The sequence below is a fragment of the Hippichthys cyanospilos genome, chromosome 3 (genome assembly GCF_059441005.1).
Source record: "Hippichthys cyanospilos isolate Australia breed blue-spotted pipefish chromosome 3, RoL_Hcya_1.0, whole genome shotgun sequence".
Classification (NCBI taxonomy): domain Eukaryota; kingdom Metazoa; phylum Chordata; class Actinopteri; order Syngnathiformes; family Syngnathidae; genus Hippichthys; species Hippichthys cyanospilos.
This window is the reverse complement of record NC_142371.1, coordinates 4,569,140-4,587,930: the sequence shown is the minus strand read 5'-3', so window position 1 is coordinate 4,587,930 and position 18,791 is coordinate 4,569,140. Positions and strand designations below refer to the sequence as shown.

Genomic DNA, 18,791 nt, shown 5'->3' with positions numbered 1-18,791 from the left:
AATTATAAAATGGACCCGAGAACATAGTATTGTCAACATTAGCTACATATCTTGTGTTTAATTGTGCACCGGCCTGCGACATATAAGGCGTAGGTTTTCTTCATTTTGGCACGGGCTCCATTTAATTTTCCGTAAGCTTTAAGCTATTGCACGTGTCATCGTTAAAAATTTAGCGTTCATGCTGACTAAAGCACAGTTCATTTGATTCCAGGTGTCTACATGCTGTTTTTCCTCACTCCGGTTGGCAATGCATGCTTTATATGCCTTCCTTGCATGTACTCGCACGTGTTCTCGTAAGAACTGAGCAGGACATTATAGCAAAAAGTCAAATACAATCAGAGGTAGCATTTTTTTGCAAAATGAAAGCTTTTTTTTTCTTAGAATTTTGCACTAAAATTTTGACTTGAATTTGTTTCCAATTAAATGTATTTTGCGACAAAGTTTGAACAGGCTAACTGACTTGGATCAACTGTCACCATATAAGAGTTTAACCCATCTTCAGTTGTGATATACCTTCAGTCCCCATCCACGCCAAAATCCAGTCAGATATCCCACAATAAGGCGCAGCAAAACTATGTCTTGCTGTTCCATTTGTCATGGGGTCACAGTCAGTATGTAATCGTTTGAATCGGAAGATATGTTGCACCTACAGTTCTATGTGCTACGATCATTTTTCCCCTGACTGAAAAGGACTCAAAATTGAATAAAAACATCTGAAATCAAAACATTTTAATTGCTATGATCTTGCTAAAATGACACTCCTGCAAATCACATTTTTCAGCCTCTTTTATTGATTCAAAAGCAAAACAGAGCAGTACAGACTGAATATATCTGATATTTCAAGAGAAAAACCATTTGGCTTCAGTGAACTTTTGGTTTAACTGACACGGTTCCAGAAATGAAGTTCACGATTGTCATCTGGAGGTGATTAGGTTACCACAACTTTTTAACGCATTAGATGATTTGATTTAGCTGCGGTACAGCTGGACCTGACAGACGGCCACTACCCCCAATCGGACCGACCTCGAACGTTGATCCGCTAGTTTGTATGTGTGTCAGGCTTTTGTCTGCTGTGCTGAATGGTTGCATGCCTTCAGTCAGTATCTGTGTCAGTGGTGCTTAGCGTGGGGAAACCCTGCTGAGGAGGTGAATAGAGGGCACTGGGCTGCATAAAATAAAAAGAGAGGAAAGAAAAGAGGGAGGTATTCAAGGGGGAGGCGTAGTGTGGGTCACCTGGTAAGGCATGACTCTTTTGGCAGGCAGGTCTTAATGAAAATTTTGCCTGTCGTGCATCTGTGCGCAGAACCTACCGAGAGTGTCAGATAGCATCTTCGTGTGTGGTTAACGGACATATTGGCATGCCATCCCCGTCAAGCGCCACCAACCTTCGAAAAAGGATTCTGAAGAAAAAAGAAAAAGCTGGAGTCCAAGATACTCACAGATAAATGTCCCTGCTGCCTTTAAGTCGAATGATTGTAACTGACAAAATCTAAACTTTGACCACATGTCGTATGTAAACACGTCAATAAACACCACAATCCAATTTCCACTCGGGCACAATGAGTGCCGTTGAGTTCTGCGGGACAGGTTTTATGTTTATATGAACTTGGCTGTGTCTTTGCATTAAATGGAACAGGCGGGATCGGGTGTCGTAGCCCAGTAACACAACCTCCCGCGTGCCCCGCTCCCAGGAGATTACAAACACCATGCCCTCCGCATGACGTGTTGAGGAAATCCAGCAATAGCACACCTGTGAGGGAAATAGAAATTATGATGGTTTATTTGCACGTTGGTATTTTAGCAAGAATTCCGAACAGCAATCCCTGTACCGTCTGCTTGCGGTGTGCTTATGATCAGATTATGCGCCGGTTTATTTCTTGTTTGGGGTTTTCGTCTCTCCCCCATGTCTCTGCTTTGTGTGTGCTTGGACTTTCACGCCTTGTGTGTGGTGTGAGGCCTTCCTATGGCTCCCAGTGACAGAGGCTTCTTCGGTCTGTGTGGTCTGCCTCAGTTTCCTCTAATCTAAACCATCACCACCACATGGCTTTCATCACAACATCCAAAATATTTCCTCGGGAAAGGGAACAAATTAATGAATGTCTTTATTCCTCTGTGCACATTCGAGCTGAGCAGTCGGTTTGTGTGAGAGTGAAAGTGCATATTGGTTCAGACATTGTCTTAATCCAAGTATTACTTGCCGTCAAAAGCCAAACGCTCAACGTGAGCTCAGTCTTACCTGCTTTGCTGCCAAAAAAAAAAAAAAAATCAGACTGAGTGCTATAATATGATTTTATTGACCCTTTCCTCACCTTCAGTTAGGCAGAGGGGGGGGTCATTCCTGGCTAGTAGCATACCGAACGTCAATGTCGGAAAGTCATAAACCTGATTTTATTTATTTATTTTTTTCTTCAAAGTCTGGAAAACTGACTACCAGCGCTTCAAACCGGCAGGAATGTGGCAATGCATTTGACTTGCTGATCCCGTGTTGAAGTATTCATCTACACTGGCAAATACCACATTTCAATTGCCTGCCACTCGTTTTCTCTTTTGAGACGTAGATATCTCCACAAGATAGCTCGTAACCTTTATTGCCTTCCAGCGTTTTGACTGTTTTTCATTACTGTAGCTGCTATAAACTGAAATTCAGGCCGTATAAAAACATGACAATGAGACATGCTCCATAGCAACAATGCACGAGAAATAGGTGTTACCTCTACTGATCTTTCTTTGATTCGATTAGATTATTAAAGACACTGAAGTTAGAAAACAGACTGATGCAGAAAGTGGGGAGCAGAAAATGCAGTACTAATACTGAAATAACATTTTACATTCAGTACCGGATTGACAGTATACTGCATATATAGTATAAATAGTATAGTAAATTTCTAAAATGATTGTAGTTTTTGGATTCTATGAGTCTAAAATTTTACAAACTTTCAAAATGTAATTATCAAAAGTATTGCAATTAGTACCAAGACATTTTCCTGAGGGGTGGCACGGTGGCAGACTGGTTAGGACCTTCGCATCACAGTGCAGGGGCCATGGGTTTGCTTGTGGCTTTGGCCTTCCTGTGCCGAGTTTGCATGTTCTCCCCGTGCCACCTTTGGCTCACTCTGGATACTCCCACATTACAAAAACATGGAAGTATGGATGAATGGATGGATTGTTCTGAATACAAAGTCAGTTCACTGCTAGCTGATATGTCTTTGTTTTAACATTGTAAAATGTTACAGGCAGTAGTATCAAAGTCAAAATGTTGGTATTGTGATGACCTTCCATCAGAATGTGCCAGTTTTTGTGATTTGTTCTCATTTGTATTGAGTGTTGTAATGTCTTGGCAAATCATGCCCAATATGTAGCCAGCTGTTGCCTACGTTACACAAAGTATATCTCCACAAAAGACGCAATGTACAAAAATGACATTACTCCAAAGAGTTTTTAATCTCCTGTGGAAAAAAGGGGAATCTCAATCGTAGCAGTGGCTCCAATTATGCTTTGCACCAAAGGTTTTCGTCGATTTCTTCTCAGGACTTATGCAACCATCAGTTCACGGTCAGAACCCAATGGATTTTGAATAGTTTTCCACCTGAGATTTTTTTTTCTTTTTTTTAAACTGGGGTCCAAGTTTTTTTCCCCTTTACATTATTCATTTCAATTTGTTTTTCTCACTTTTAGTCAATTGTCAAGCTCCCCCTCCAATAAAAAAATCCATCCTTGAAAATATGTCATTCATTGTCGTTTGTTCTGATTCATCTTTGCTTTAGATTAACAACGAGGCCAGACAAAAGTTTATTGATGTTGCCGTGGCTGTAATAAAACTTCTTAGAAATAATCACACAGATGGAGGATTTTATTTCCCCTGACTGTTCCAAAAATAACCAAACTCTCAGTGCTTGCATATTATGTTAGTCAGTTAGTAGTAAAAGCAACACAGCCCTCAAGGACAAAACGGCTAAATGGGAAAGAAAAAGCTGGCATAATGAACACCAACTGTAATGTTACTGGATTCATTATACATTTGTGTTTTCAGCTCTCATGAAAGTTGATGTAAATATGTAGAGAGAGATAAACTTATATGTTCCGTCAGCACTTTGCACTTCAATTTTTTCATGTTTAGGTATATGTTTTTTCCCCCAAAACCGTCAATTTACGGCAGTGCCTACCCAATGTGAGGGTAGGCAAGGCTTAGCCTGGCCCTTTGGAAAAACTTGTGGCAAATGGGCGGGGGAGACTGGAGGATAGTGCTCAGGGATGTAGGGAGAGGTAGCAGCAGCTCATCATGCTCTGATGAACTGTGTGTTGTAAAAAAAATAAAGTTTGTGCCCAAAAAGAAACAAATGTCTCTGTACTAGTGTTAGGAGAGCATGGGAAAGAAAGGTAAGGACGGTTTTATTAAACACATTGAATACACTTTATTTATGGAAGCTGAATGTCCATGTCCATCGTAGGTCCCTATTAACCACGGAGAACGAGGGAACACTGTACGTACGTCTGTACCTACCTACCTACATACATACAGGGGGATACTGGGGGGTGTCTTCAAATGAGGTTTTAAAATGTGACCTATATGGTCGCACCCACGTGAGAATTAAATTGAACTGGAACTGGAACCACCAAAGCACAATTATTCTATTCTATTGCACTGCGCTTATTGTATAAAGTGCATACTATATATAGATATTGTTTACAGCAGGTTATAATATTGTTACATTTTCTGCATGTTGTATCAGGAAATGTGACAGGCTGTGCACCAGCATTGGGTTAAAAAATTCCATTTCAATAATAAATGCATATAAGAACAGCTTTTTCCCTTTCTAGCGAATCTTACTTTGCGGTATGACAATTTCTTCACCATAATAAGAGTCAATCTACTATCAAAATAATAAATCAAGCTGTGAATGATTGAGGCTCATCATGCACCTCAATTATGGTTTAAAAAAAGTCCTTCAAAACAAGAAGTCAAAATGATATTGACTTCCCCACACATATGTTATCACTTTAGATTTAATGGGCTCTTATTTCGAGATATGCATTGGTACGTTTAAAAAAAAAAAAAAAAAAAAACAGTCATCTATTGTTGGAAGTCTGTTTTCAGGTAAACATGATGGTTAGAGTTGGGGTCTTGATTTTTTTTTCATCTGAAAGATTAAGCTCCGTGGTTTCGTCCCTGGCTAGGAAAACGCCTGCTCTTCGCTATATATCCTTGCCAAACGGTATGGAACTAATCTCCACTGAGCTATTTCTCATTAGAAATGGGCCTCTGAGCGCTTCATCAGTTGGTGGACCGTGGACAGGGACAGGGAAACCATGTCTGTTCCTGCAGATGTGCCTTATTTAGTTTCGGGAAGGAATAACTTTCTGACAGTTTTATTGCAATCAGGAACAAAAGGCTAAGAAGGAGAGAATAAGTCTTGAGCGTATGACCACAGGAAAATGGAACATCATTGCACCATGCACACACGTGCTTCTGGAGTTACTGAAGCCCAGTCCATGTCAAGCCAGGTGCTGATGCATCACTCTCATTGGGTCTTGCTCACTTGTTAAGCAGTGCTGGGTGTCAGTTATTTGCTTGCTGATTTACCTGCAATGTTCATGAGGAATAGCAGTCAAAGCGTCCAAACACTGGAGTGAAGGGGAAAAAAATCACATTGCTGTCATTTGGGGAAGTGTTATTGTAAGCTATTGTCCTTTGTCTTCACTTCACTTATTCATTCACTTTGACATTGGCATTTGCCACAAGGACATTGGGCCTAAATTGCCCTGCAACAGAGGTTCGTAAATAAAATTTTAAGAACTTTATCCTTCTTTGAAACCCGATGGCAGGATTGATCCCTGAGGAGCAATTAATTTACGAGACGTTTAACAACCATACTTTTACTTGAGAGTGATCAGCAACCCTTTTTTTTTCCCTTGACAAATACCATAAATATGAGTACTCAACTCTGAAGTTGTCACAGAAACTGATTCCAAACATCGACAAAACCGGTAGTTTTGATATATAAAATAAAATCAAGGGAAAAAAAAGAAAACCAATGATAGATAATTTCAAAGAATTATTTCCAAATGTGGCATTTCCTTATAAGATACACAAAATTAATGGCAATTTTCTGTTTCTTTCTATTTCTATTAGTGGGTTAACAAATCGCAAACCCCATGGTTCTAATCGTACCACAGATTTGAGTCACAAATTGGATCATTTATTTGAATCGCACTCCACAAAAAAATAAAATAAATAAATAAATAGAACTTTGTCTTCATTTATTTAACACCTCTGTCCATTAAAAAAGGAAAACACTGACTGAACTGTGGGAAAAAAACTGAACAAAAAAATTCCATGAAACAACGGTGCCTCAAAATGTGAATCGCCTTATAGCGAGGAATCACTGCATTGTATTTGGGATTAATTACTCATGCAACAAACACAATGTAGCATGGAAAACCAAAAATAGGCTGGGGCACGTTGTTATTTAAAAGCTTCCCCACAGCTTCCAGATTTATTATTTGTGGATACCGTTGCTTGTCCCTGGTGACATTTTCCATAAAAGACCAGCCCTGCTCATTGGCTATTTCAACCATGTATGGCACTGAATGTGCAAAACATTTTAAGCTCTGATCCACTTACACATAATACCATCCTATCATAAATCAAAATCAGGGAAAGATTGTGAAGTAGACTTCAACACTTTGCATCTGAGCTAGCAAGTTCATTCATTTGAAGACTCTCAACCACATATGGTTTGATTTCAGTTATAATGTATTGCATCCTTTGGTACAATAACATGTAGGAATAAGGTTGCAGTACTTTGAATTGCATAATGGATCCTGAAAAGTCAAACTCAATATGTTGTGTGACACAGGTTGATCTTAAATGATTTCATTTAAAAAAAAAATATTTTGCCCATTGGAAGTACGTGAATTAATTTGCTCTCGGTCAAATTGCCATCATAAAACATTTAATTAACTGCACTGTTCATTGATAAAAATGAGGTTATTTACTTGAAACAACTTTTAGTTTTTTATTTGTTTTTTTTTTAATCAATGTTATCCAAGTAATAAAGCAAGCATTTTTTTAAAGGTATGAATTATTCAGACACAAACAGTGTATGATCTTAAATGTTGTATTATGAACATTGTTAGCATGTGCAAAATGGCTCAACCTTGCTTTTGTATAATATGCTCAAATGCCACAATTAGTAACTATCATAAACATGTCTTGTAAACCACCCATCTAGCATTCTGCCAGGTGTGCAAAACCTCAATTATACAATTTAGCTAATTCTGAAATTGTCAGGTTTTAATCTGGGAGTTCCTGCATTTATCACTCAGCCTTATCACAATTGTGGTCTTGTACATGTTAAATCAGACCAGTTGTTACTCTGTAATGCAGCTAATAAACCAAGATAAAACTTTTGCCCTGTAGGGGGATGAGGATGTACATATCAAAGCCTCTTCTGTTTACATGTCATGTTTTGGCAAATATACAGTGGAATGATCTTGCATGACTGTTGCATCAGTGAGCCTTTGCATGTTGTGGGAAAATGTTGTCACTGGAAAGGCACCCTAAAGACACCAGGCTCAGCCTGCTTATTCTGTCTGGTCCAGTGTCTGGAAGAAGGTTGTGTGTGCCCACAGAACTGGCAGCCAACATACATCCTCTCTCTTTCTCCCTCTCTTCATCCGCTAAAGGGATTTATTCGCTTGCTGCCATGGCCAGCAACAATAATGAAAAGGAACCTTTTGCTACAAATCCCGAGCGTATGCACCAATCGGTGTGTGTTTCTCACACTTTGCTATGGGATTAGCAGCAGCTGTTTGTCAAGAAGAGTCGCTCATATGCAGTCGCGTGCATGTGTGTTGAGTGTGTGTGTGTGTGTGTGTGTGTGTGTGTGTGTGTGTGTGTGTGTGTGTTCTGCAATGCAGCAAAGACGCGTGTCTCAGTGAAAGAGCCTGTCCAGTCGTTGCTGACAAAGTAATTACGGTTTTAAAGTGCACCCGTCAGATACACATACCGAAAATCTGCATCTATTATGTACGGAAATGCGCTCGATGAACAAGAAGAGGGAGAATGGACTCTGCATTAAACAGTTGCAGTATCTGCAGCCTCACTTCACTACTTCTGCTGACTCAGAGAGCGTTCAAGAGCATTGACGGGACAAAGCTCAACGTGCTCAACACTGCCACTCCCTGGCGGCCGCAGACTGCTAACAGGCTGACAGATGACCAGAAGTTGTTGCAGGAAATGTTCTCGTCCATTAGAAGGACCAACACAGTTTTCAGCATGTTTCCATAACTGATTAACGAGAAGATTGTTTCTTCTCCATTGTGGTGTTCCTGCCGTGAATTTGCATAATCACAAGCTGCAGATTCAGCACTGTCAGCAGGAAACTGTTGGCTAATTCCCCACAGATGTGGCGTCTGCTCTTCTTTAGCGCCGACTTTTTGTCTCGCAGCATCTTTTTCATATTTAGTTACTCAGGAATAATTGCTGCGATTGAAAATCTTCGGACACAATGAGGTTATTTGTCATTCGCGGCACACCGAGTACGCTTAAACCCCAGTTCATAGGCGGTTCATTTATGGTAGGATAAAGCAAATTTGTCCTGTTTATTCACCGCTTGCTTTGTGACAACATTATAGGAGGGTTCCACATGTGTGACTGATTTATCTTCTTTGCTCCACATACAGAAAAACTGTACAACTCCACTGGAAGGGAGCTGAGAAGAGCCCTCTTTTCCCTCAAGCAAATCTTTCAGGTAACTCACCACTTTTCAGCAGCTGGTTTCTTCCACTTCCAAACTGCTAGTAAGAATCACATGTCTATGGAAAAGTTGTTATGGAAGCAGTTTAGCCCCCTCCAGGGGGGAGAAGGAGCCTTGATGACCCCACAGCGTTCGGCTTCTCTCTTCCATGCTCCCGTATGAATGCCGGCCTTTATCAGAACATGCTCCAGCTAAGCTTTAAATAACAATGTTACTGACAGGTGAGAGTTGCAGGTGGTTTTTCCATTGGGGGTAAAATTGCCAGTGCAAGTGTCCTGTAAATAAGCCATAGTTCAAGGGCTAACTTTGCTTGTGCTACAATACATGCTTCAAAAGCCTACTCTCAAAATGTCTAAGAAATTGTGTGTCGGATTACTTTTCAAAAGCAGTTTAATCATTGTCAATTATTCCAGCAGACTTTGAATCTGGCAGTCTAACACAGTCCTACTGACCACTTTTTAACAAATCAGGCAGTCTTAAATGTGTGTTTGTTTACATTTGAATGCTAGATTGTGTTTAGATTTGCAAACTAGATTTGTTTAGGTTATGATGCGGTTTGCTCAATAAAAAGAAGACATGTTGGAAAACTTGAACATTTATATTAGGTTTTATTTTGCAAATTGTTCAAACATCTCATCTCGTTCTCATGAGCTCACCCTTGAGACATCTTGTCGCATGGGATTTGTGTCTGGTCCCATACCATGTCAACAGAAGATTACAATTTTGCGTAGAAAGTAATGAAAGAAAATAACTATGCTAGTTTTGTTAAAAATGGAAAAATACAATGACTTAATGTAGAAGTGCGTAGAAGCTTCTCTACCCATTGCTAAGGCCATCTCATTGTTTTATTTATAGCATTATTCATGGCCTTTAAAACCCTTAATAAGGAGTGACAAAATGATGTAATCAAAGTCATTTACTTTGTGAAGTAATAAAGCTTTTTTGGACTCGGGGGTTGGTGTGCGTGGAGTATTTCTAATTTTAATTAGTTAAGTACATTGTAATAACTTGTAGCATATCAAATCAGTGTTTGCACATGAGACTTTATGGTGATTCTTTGTTGATGTTACTTTGCAAAGGTATATGATAGTAATATCGTGTAATACCAAGAAGGTAGCAAGGATACACAGTTTGGTATTAGGATTTCATCCGACAGTGACGGTATGCTTTATATGTTTAATGGCATATGTTTGTTTCATCTGCTCAGATTGACACTTCACTGTGCGTTGTAGGTATAATTGTATGGGTTTTTTTGTTGTTTATTTTTTTATGACTCAAGGGGTGAAGCAGGATGCACCCAAAAAGATTTTAAACATTTTAAGCAATTCCATTCATGTATGCACTTGAGGTGACCAACAAAGCACACTACACGCATAATGACATTTTTGCTCAACACTTGTGAGTCAAACCAGAGTTTGACCTGTAAGAGATGACAGTATGATGCCAAAGGGCATCGAAAACTCCAAAAAATACAAAGTACAATTCACTGAGACGTTGCACTATTTTTGTCCCTCTTTAATGCACCTAGAATCAGACGGAGCATCACTTGAAACCCCAAAGGCATCTTGAATAGCATGATTTGGAGGTGAAAAGGCTAGACACGTCCATAGCAGCACTCACCTATAGCCACATGATGCGTGTTTAGCGCCTGAAAGACGAGATGGCTCTTACAAGCTGTTGAAATGAGTTTCCTCCTTAAGCTCACTCCCTCTGATGAAGTGACTCACCATTTCTGCCGCAGCTGAGAAATGCATTTGCTCAGGTATAAAATGGTATTTGCTCCTTGGTGACTCAGTGTTGCCTCATTATGAACAAAAAAAAAATTAAAAATGCAGTAAAGTTCGGACTAGATCGGTTCCGTTGAGATTTTTAGGCAAAACTACACTAAATGATCTCTATTCTGAAGCTAGAATCCTGTTGCCTGAACATCTAATCGAAGATGTGTGATCATAACAGTGGAACCTCTACTTATATAATCAGGGTGAACACTCACAATGTGAACTGGAATTCTTTGCAGTTATTTTGCACAGATATGGAAACAGCAAACAGTTTTGATTTGGATCAAATGGATCGTCAAACCTGCAAGAGAAAATTTCAAGATGGGCTCCGTCGAAAAGCTCCTCATTCAAGTGCCATGGATGAGATTTCTCATCTTTTAAAAAAGTAATTTTATATAGTAGTAATAGTAATAGTAATTTCTTTTTTAATGGAGCGGAGCTGAGACCCTTGACTAATCCGTACCTAATATAAGCCAATTGAGCACTGTTGTTCTGGCACAATAACAAAATTGGACATTTACATAGGTTTGAATTTCAAAAGTTGCTCAACGGTTCATCGTTTAAAAACACACACACACGCACACTTTGCAAAGCCAAGTTCAAATTCCATACCGGCTGTGCATCTTTGGCATATCTCAAAACAAGATACCTCCACGGGGCCTTCCAAATGTTGCTGTGGGCTGGCCTGGTACCGATGGGCCGAACTAAATCAAGTCAAGTTTTGAGTATTGTTTCTGAGAAAGGTATCAGAAAATGTTTTTGTAGTTTTGCTCAAAAGTTGTATTTAACAGGAAAAGAAGCATTAAAATATCAAAAGGCTATCACAAGCATTCAAACGAAATATTTTCAAGTTGATGTTACATTAATTCCAAGACTATTCAAGAGTAGTTGGAAAATGTGAGTTTGATTAATTATGGAAAGTTTTGCGATGAATTAGTTAAAAAATTGATCTCTTGACCCCAGTACACGAGTCTTACGTGATATGAAAGCAGCTAAATGCGTATTTTTCCCTCAAGGCTATTTAAATGAGCATGTACAGTACTCACTAAGTATAGTTAGGATTCCTATAAAGTTTGCTAACAGCAGTCTTTCACATTGTCTTCTTCGCTCCTCTTCAGGATGACAAAGACCTGGTTCATGAGTTTGTGGTGGCCGAAGGACTGACCTGTCTGATCAAAGTGGGTGCTGAAGCAGACCAGAACTACCAGAATTACATCCTCAGAGGTACCGCCTGGTGTTCCATTACATTGTCACACTTTGGTTTTGGGTTCGATGAAGGACTTTACCAATCAATCCTCAAACACTTGTCTCTCCATAAACCTATCCAGAACCATGTGTTTACTATGTAAATTGATACCTGGGCTATATGACCTTCTCACATGAAAAAAAGCATATGAAAGAAGGTTGAGGCCTAGCTCAGTGGCTGGTTAATTTATCAGTCCCCTGGTAATGAAGGTGAGAGAGCACATGCTTTCAGGCCCGATAGTGGAGGACTCACTCACCCGCTGCAAGGTCATTGACGTTTAACTGCCTGCTATCAGGGTCACACATGCTTAAGTAGCTCATAAAGTTTAGCCCTCTTTATATTATGTCTTATCTTTTCATTGGCTCTTTTTTAATCATGTATTTGTTTGATAAGCCTCAGCCAATAGACCTCCATTGTAATAGACTGGCATTGTATGTTTTTAATGATGCAACTAAGGCTTACAAAATTCCGAGAATTTATACAAACTTGGAAAGTATGATTTAAACTGGAATTCTGTCATTTTCTTTAGAATTGGATTCTAAAGAATGGCAAAGTGATGACATTTTAGAACAAAGAATTAAAAAAAAAAAAAAAACTTGCTCCATTAATTTTCATTATTGAAAACTCCTATGAATAGTTTGGAAAACGGCTATTACTAAGGGAACTAAAACGTGACTTTGTGAATCAAGCTGTGACATTTGATCAAGATGCTTTAAAGAGCCTTATGCTTTACCTGAGCGACATTAATTCTTGGGCCCCTTTGTGTTTATTCCCTTAATTGTGTCATGGACCCCATGTGCAACCCTCCTAAGAGCTGACCTTGTCTAGATGTCTTTGACAAGTTACTGCTGTTACCCCCCTTGTGAGGGTTATAAACATGAACATGACCCCTGCTTGCATTCTGTTGGCTTCAATCTTCAATGTCTTTCTCATTGAATTGCATAGGAGTAGGAGGTGGTTTTACTTGGACCCTCCAGCATTAGGGGAGATGTTGGTGTCACTGTGTGATGAATCATGAGACCGCTTCTCATATCATTTCACTCCCCTGTCTGATCAAAACATCCTTATCGCTTATCTGCTTCTCCAAGGGTTATAAAATCACTGTGAGAAATGTAACCACACTTCTACCCTCCCACGACAGCCTTTAACCTATTTTAATTTCTCATCTTATTTGTCATGACTAAACACAGAATATTAAGACCGTAGAAGGTCCATCTCTCTATCTTGTGACAAGTAGAACCCGAGCTGGGGTGCATATGCCTTGGTTGTAGATGTGTGCAGAATCTGGCTGCTTTGCATTTGATGACTATGAAATTTTGAATCAGAGGCCTGGAATTTTCATAACACGCACAGAGATACAAAAGTGATGCAGAGAGGATAACCTTTTCTTATTTGTGATTTTGCATACAAATGACATGTTGCCAAATCCCTGTTGACCAATGATCATTCAGTAACTCGTTCACTGCCAGCCCAATAAAAATAGACCATATGTAGCCGTCATTGGCAGTGGATGATTTAAATGTTCTTCTGTGAAATGGAGTTAAATGTTCTTTGAAATGGCAGATTAATTCCATTTTATACTGCAAGTAATGCAGTTTTACTCTTCGATTTTTGCCAGGGACACGTAGGACAACTCTTTCCCTGTGCGCCTAGGAAAAAAATTGATCTTTGATGTCTACAGCCGTCAATTGCACTAAATGAGGTTGTGAGTTGTTTGGAAGCAGTGTCATTGGTGATTATCACACTGCTTTCAAATTTTGTCCAAATTTTTTTTTGTGTGAACAACCAAAACAACACAATTTTTCTCTGCTTTTTAGATTAGTCTCTGTGTGTACTTTAAATGCCTCCTAGAGGCAAAACTTTTTTTTTTTTTTTTAATGTGATGTCTTTCAAGTGGAAGAAGTTTCAAAAGGTAAGCAAGACAGCCTTGAACTTTTCCGTCTGGAGTGCCTTTGAAAGCTCCCTCATGAATCAATAAAACTATCTTGGAAGTTGGAAAAAGTATTCACACTTGCACTTAGTGTGCATATATTCTACAAGAGCAGGTTACCAGACTTGACTCTCTTTGGAATAATGCCATCTCCATCCACATCTTGCTTTTTCCCCCCTTCTCAGTTCTTGTTGCCCTGAAGGTGTCTGTGACCAGTTAGTGATGTGGGTTATTCCAGGGTCCGGTCCCTTTTTGGGGCCCCCCCGCACCTGGCCCAGAAGGCCTTCCAGACTGGGATTTAACTTGCTTGAGGCCCGTAGTTCTTGCCCAGAAGGAACCTTGTATGCCTTCATCACCCCATCAGTGCAAATGGGAATGAGGTCACTCTTTCTGCCGTGCTTTTTTGGCATCTGGCTCGGCTACTTTATGCCGAGCCATGCCTGCAAGGTCACAAATGCGCCGGTGTAATTAAAGCCTCATTAGAGTTAGCGTAGTTCCTCCATCAATGAATGAATGAATAAATTATTTAAAATATCAATAAACTACTTATTTAAAGGGAAACATAATCTATTCATTGGAGTTGATCGTCCTACGGATGTAATTTTTAACAGGTTCCATCGAAAATATAATATTTGAGCAATCATAAATGATGATACTAATGTTGCTGTTCGCATTTGCTGTAAGAGCGAAGCTCCTTTGAGTTTGGTCAAACTAAGAAAAAAACATGGGAGCAGCAACAGACAGACAAACCAATTACAGCCAACTTGAAGCAATTATCTCTTTTTCTCTGAAACAGTCTCAGTAGACAGTCTTCAGCATGATCTATGTTTTTACTGACACCAACTCTGCTATTTCTGCCCCTGCACTGTTTTTATAATGAAACACACTTAGGAACTAAACTTGGCATTTTGAATCTACAGGAATGTGGGGAAACTTTCCTTTTTACCTTTAAAAGTCAGTGAGCAGAAGGGATGAGGCTGCATATAACGTTTGCATAACCTACTGAGAGGAACATGAATCATTACATGCTGGATCATGTTGTACAGTGGATAACATGCTATAGATTCAAGCGTTGGCAGTCAAATTGTAATAGATAAGTCATGCTCATGTTTTGTTTTGACCTTTTATCTTATCTAGTTTTACACTTGCTTATGTCTCTTTGGAACTAGCAAAATCTGCTGTTTTAAATGACACGGTTACCAAAGGTGGGCATTTTATATTCTTTGCTGGTCCGTTAGTTGTCAGTTTCCTGCGCCGCATCCCGTAATCATTTTTTCAAGCCGAAAATTGTAAAAATCGGCCTGTCGCTCTGTCAGCCGTTTGTTGGTCTGTCGCTCACTCCTGTACGCCCCACTTCCCCAAAAATTAAACCTTTGTCATCCTTTTAAAAAACACACGGCCTTTAACATAATTATCTTATTTGTAGTCACCGCAACTTTGCAAAAGATACAGAATCCTTATTATCAAAAAAAGTGTGAGGTGACTGGATGGGTGATTTATAAGACATGTTCACAATAGATACCATACTAACTACTTAAGTTGTGGCATTTGAAAGGATAGTGGACTTATTTCACCATTTTCAGTAAAAAGTGAATATTTTGTCTATAATTTGTTAACTTACCGGTATTTATTTTGTGTACATTTAATACTTTTAAAAGCACATTTTACCTCTCATTCGCACTTAAAATGACATCATGCTAAAGGCTCAGTTAACAAACAATCTTAGCTCAGCTTGGAAACATCACATGGCCAACAGGTGAACCATGAATCATTGTTTTCTGTTGAAAGCAAGTAAAACATGTGTTTTAAAGCTATTAATTTTATATGAACAAAATAAGAACACACTAAAAATAAATAAAACAAGTGAATGTGTGCAAGTAAAAACAGGTATGGCTGATAGGTACAGTGAACAAGTTTTGTATGGTTACACAAATGCTCCCCTACTTTTCTTGAGCATGAGACACATAATTTTACAGATAGGGACTGGATGTGTTTCTTGTGGGTTGGTCAATTTGCATTTCTATTCCATTTTTGCTTATTCTGATTGACTGGCTACTTCAGAAACCATTGCTGAGCAAATGAGTGCCGCACATGTTTTTCTCCTGCAATTCGTCACCTGACATTTAGCCTCTAGTATGGTTTCTTTCCAAACGACTCCATGCGCCATGCTCTGGTAACTCAATTAACATGTTCAAGTCTCAAAAGCTTTTTGACTGTGCAACCTTTACATGAAAGGAATCCCTGACCTGGTGACCTTGTTTTTGGTTGAATGCCGTTACCCCCACTCGGCCTCAGGTGAAACCTAACAGAGACCCTTCATATCCTCCTCACATGGGTAGGCAGTTAAAGCCCACCTGCAAGACCTTGATACTGCTTTTCTCCACTGACGACATTCTCAATCTGGGCAGTCCAGGCTGCAAGCACCAAAACATCAATTTTGATTGGCCTCACCAGCTATTTTACGCCTTCCTTTGGCCAAACATTTGAACAAACAGTACCTGGGACTTAACGTCTGGACCATTGTAAAAAAATAAATAGAATAAAATTACGTCCTTGGGATTGAATGAGGTCAACTCCTTTGTGACGGTGAAATCCAGTGGGGAAATGGTGACGCCATTCTACCGAGCTCAAGCTGCTGATGTACTGGCCTGTGGAGTTATGCAGAACCACTGGTCCTGGAAGTAAGCTTTGACCAGCCTTGCGATGTCATCAGAGACTTGGAAAAAAACTGAAAGCATTCCAAAGACTCTCGTAAGCCACTGACCCAAAGGCAAAGACAAGAGCTAAGAAAACCACACTTAGATCTTTGTTTAATTTCTTGTCAGTTTGTACTGGTGCCAAATGGCACTTGTTTACTCCACACATTTGTGTGAGGATACACGTATCCCTGCTTTCTGCATTATTATGTCAAAAAAGATGTCTTTCTTCAGAAAAACTCAGATACTCAGGGCAACAACATTGAAGACAATCAAGAAGACAATTCAGAAAACTGATCCTGATATCCAAGGAGGTATCGTCTTTGGGGGAGATTAGGATTTGTAATGCCCTTCATCATTTCTTTGATATACCGGTAATTCTTTTTATTGAACTTTAAAAACATTAGACCCCCCTTGTGTGTTCTCATAAAGTCTATTTGGAACATTGTTAGATGCAGGATCTGTTGCTGTTTTTTTCAATTATACAGTTTTTGCATTTTTTTTCTCCATGGAGAGGTTCTTGTGTCAAGCTTGTGTTCATGTGGTTAGATTGGTGGAATCTCAACTGGATTAGTAGGTATGCTGTGATTATTCCTCTTCATTGCAAAGCGTTGCTTGCTTCAACATTCATGGCTTTCTTCCACTCCTTTCTCAGGCATCTTCTTTTTTTTTTTTTTTTACAAATGGCTCAATATGCAGTTGCCTAGACTTTAGATGGCACGTTGTTACTTCGGTGCACTCGGGTTCCGGCTGTTCACCCCTTTGTATCTGTAAATAATCTGATTTATGTCCTCAGTCTTCTTGGTTTTTCTTTGCACACACCCTTTCAGCCCTTCAAAAAAATGAATAAGGTCTGCGTTGGTTTCATTCTCATTTTTTCATGTAGTGGTCACTGCAAGGTCAGTCATTGGGCTTCCTCAAGCACGTTTTCTTAACTTGATAGATTTTAGACCCTTCTCTGTTCATTCTAAAAACAAGGCACAGCGTTGTTACTTATGTCCTGCCAGTATTGTTTCTTTTTTTTATTTTCCAGATAGATTTTTAGACTCTTCTCTGATATTCCTCCTTGAAACAAATGCAGCTTTGTAACTTATGTCTTGCCAGTATTGTTTCAACTATTGTGCTAATAAAATGATTTGTTGTCATTCCTGTGCCACGATTTGTCTTGGCCCATCTTTAAAAAATTACTTTATTTTTTTAGATTTTAAATCAAATGTAGCCCTACAGTTTGGGCATGTTATATAGACTACACATGTTAAAAGCACATGGCTTACCAAAAACCAATGAGAATCATGCCCTTTACATTGTGCTTTAATAAGCCTTTCTTTTTAAAATATGGTGTAGGCAAACTCCTCAGTTGAGCTTTCAACAGGTTTTCATTTTTAAGGTCTGAAATACCAATTTGGATACATTGGGAGTACAAAATATTGTTTGCCTATGTACAACTCAGGAGTTGTGGCCAAGGCCACCAGAGCTGACCTTCTTCATGCTACTAGATTTGTTTGCATGTCATTAGGGAATTTATTTGGGCTTCGGCCCACAGTGAGTTTTCAAATGCCTGCAGGCGTATGCTTTACTTCAAATTGGACGCATTCTCCTTTTATAGTACTGACACTTTTGTGGCCTCTGTGTTCGCATGGCAGTCGACTTGTTGACTAGGGATGTTTTAGAGAGGGCAGGTTGTCTTGCTCTAATGTCTAGAGTCCAGAGTATGCTATTCACAAACATATAGTATCTTTTTTTTTGTTTGTTTGGCTAATGGAGTGTCTTAATTGTCTGGTACTAAATAAATTAAGTAATCATTCAATTTATACATTAAATAATCAATTAGGTAATTAGGTACTATTGTAATTGATGAGTTTAGTTTTTGAGTACCTAAAGTTATTGATTACTTGAGTAATTACCCATACTAATGGATTATTTTTGTTCCCTTGGACCTAGAGTAATAAATTGCTTTTAGTGCAATGCAAAATCAACTTTACTACATTGTTAAGCAATAACATGTTAACATTGTATGTCTTAGAATATAAAAATCCATTGATACAGAAAAACTCCAATGATCCAAATCACTTTTTTAGTATTTTCTTTTTAGCATTTCCAACAGCCATGCTAATGATTAAATCACATGCTGACATATATATATATATATATATATATATATATATATATATACATATATATATATATATAAGACAATAATGAAACAGTTCACCTTTTGCTCAGTCTTGTAAGTGTAAGAAACATAAGCATACTTATTTCAGTTTTTTTTTTTTTGTTTTTTTACTTCATTGAAGTATGGCTACAATTTATGTATAACAAAAAAAAGCCAAAGAAAAGTAAAAACGTGCAGTTAATCCTTCAGATGCTCAAAGAACTGATGAC

General features: G+C 38.8%; 1 protein-coding gene and 1 long non-coding RNA gene across 5 annotated transcripts in view; one reads left to right on the top strand and one right to left on the bottom strand.

The window, feature by feature from the left end:
- The window catches only part of LOC148425552 (FH1/FH2 domain-containing protein 3-like), an 85,094-nt gene that overhangs the window by 38,676 nt on the left and 27,627 nt on the right, over positions 1-18,791 (top strand). For all 4 annotated transcript variants that reach the window (XM_088411579.1, XM_088411581.1, XM_088411580.1 and 1 more), the window contains exons 4-5: positions 8,686-8,753; positions 11,656-11,761. In XM_088411579.1, the coding sequence (XP_088267705.1) occupies positions 8,686-8,753; positions 11,656-11,761 (174 nt within the window). The remainder of the gene's footprint in view (positions 1-8,685; positions 8,754-11,655; positions 11,762-18,791) is intronic.
- Positions 936-10,488, bottom strand: LOC148425553 (uncharacterized). The gene is made up of 3 exons (XR_015865223.1): positions 10,380-10,488; positions 1,311-1,400; positions 936-1,165 (listed from the first exon to the last, which is right to left on the bottom strand). It is a non-coding gene; the product is annotated as an uncharacterized LOC148425553 (long non-coding RNA).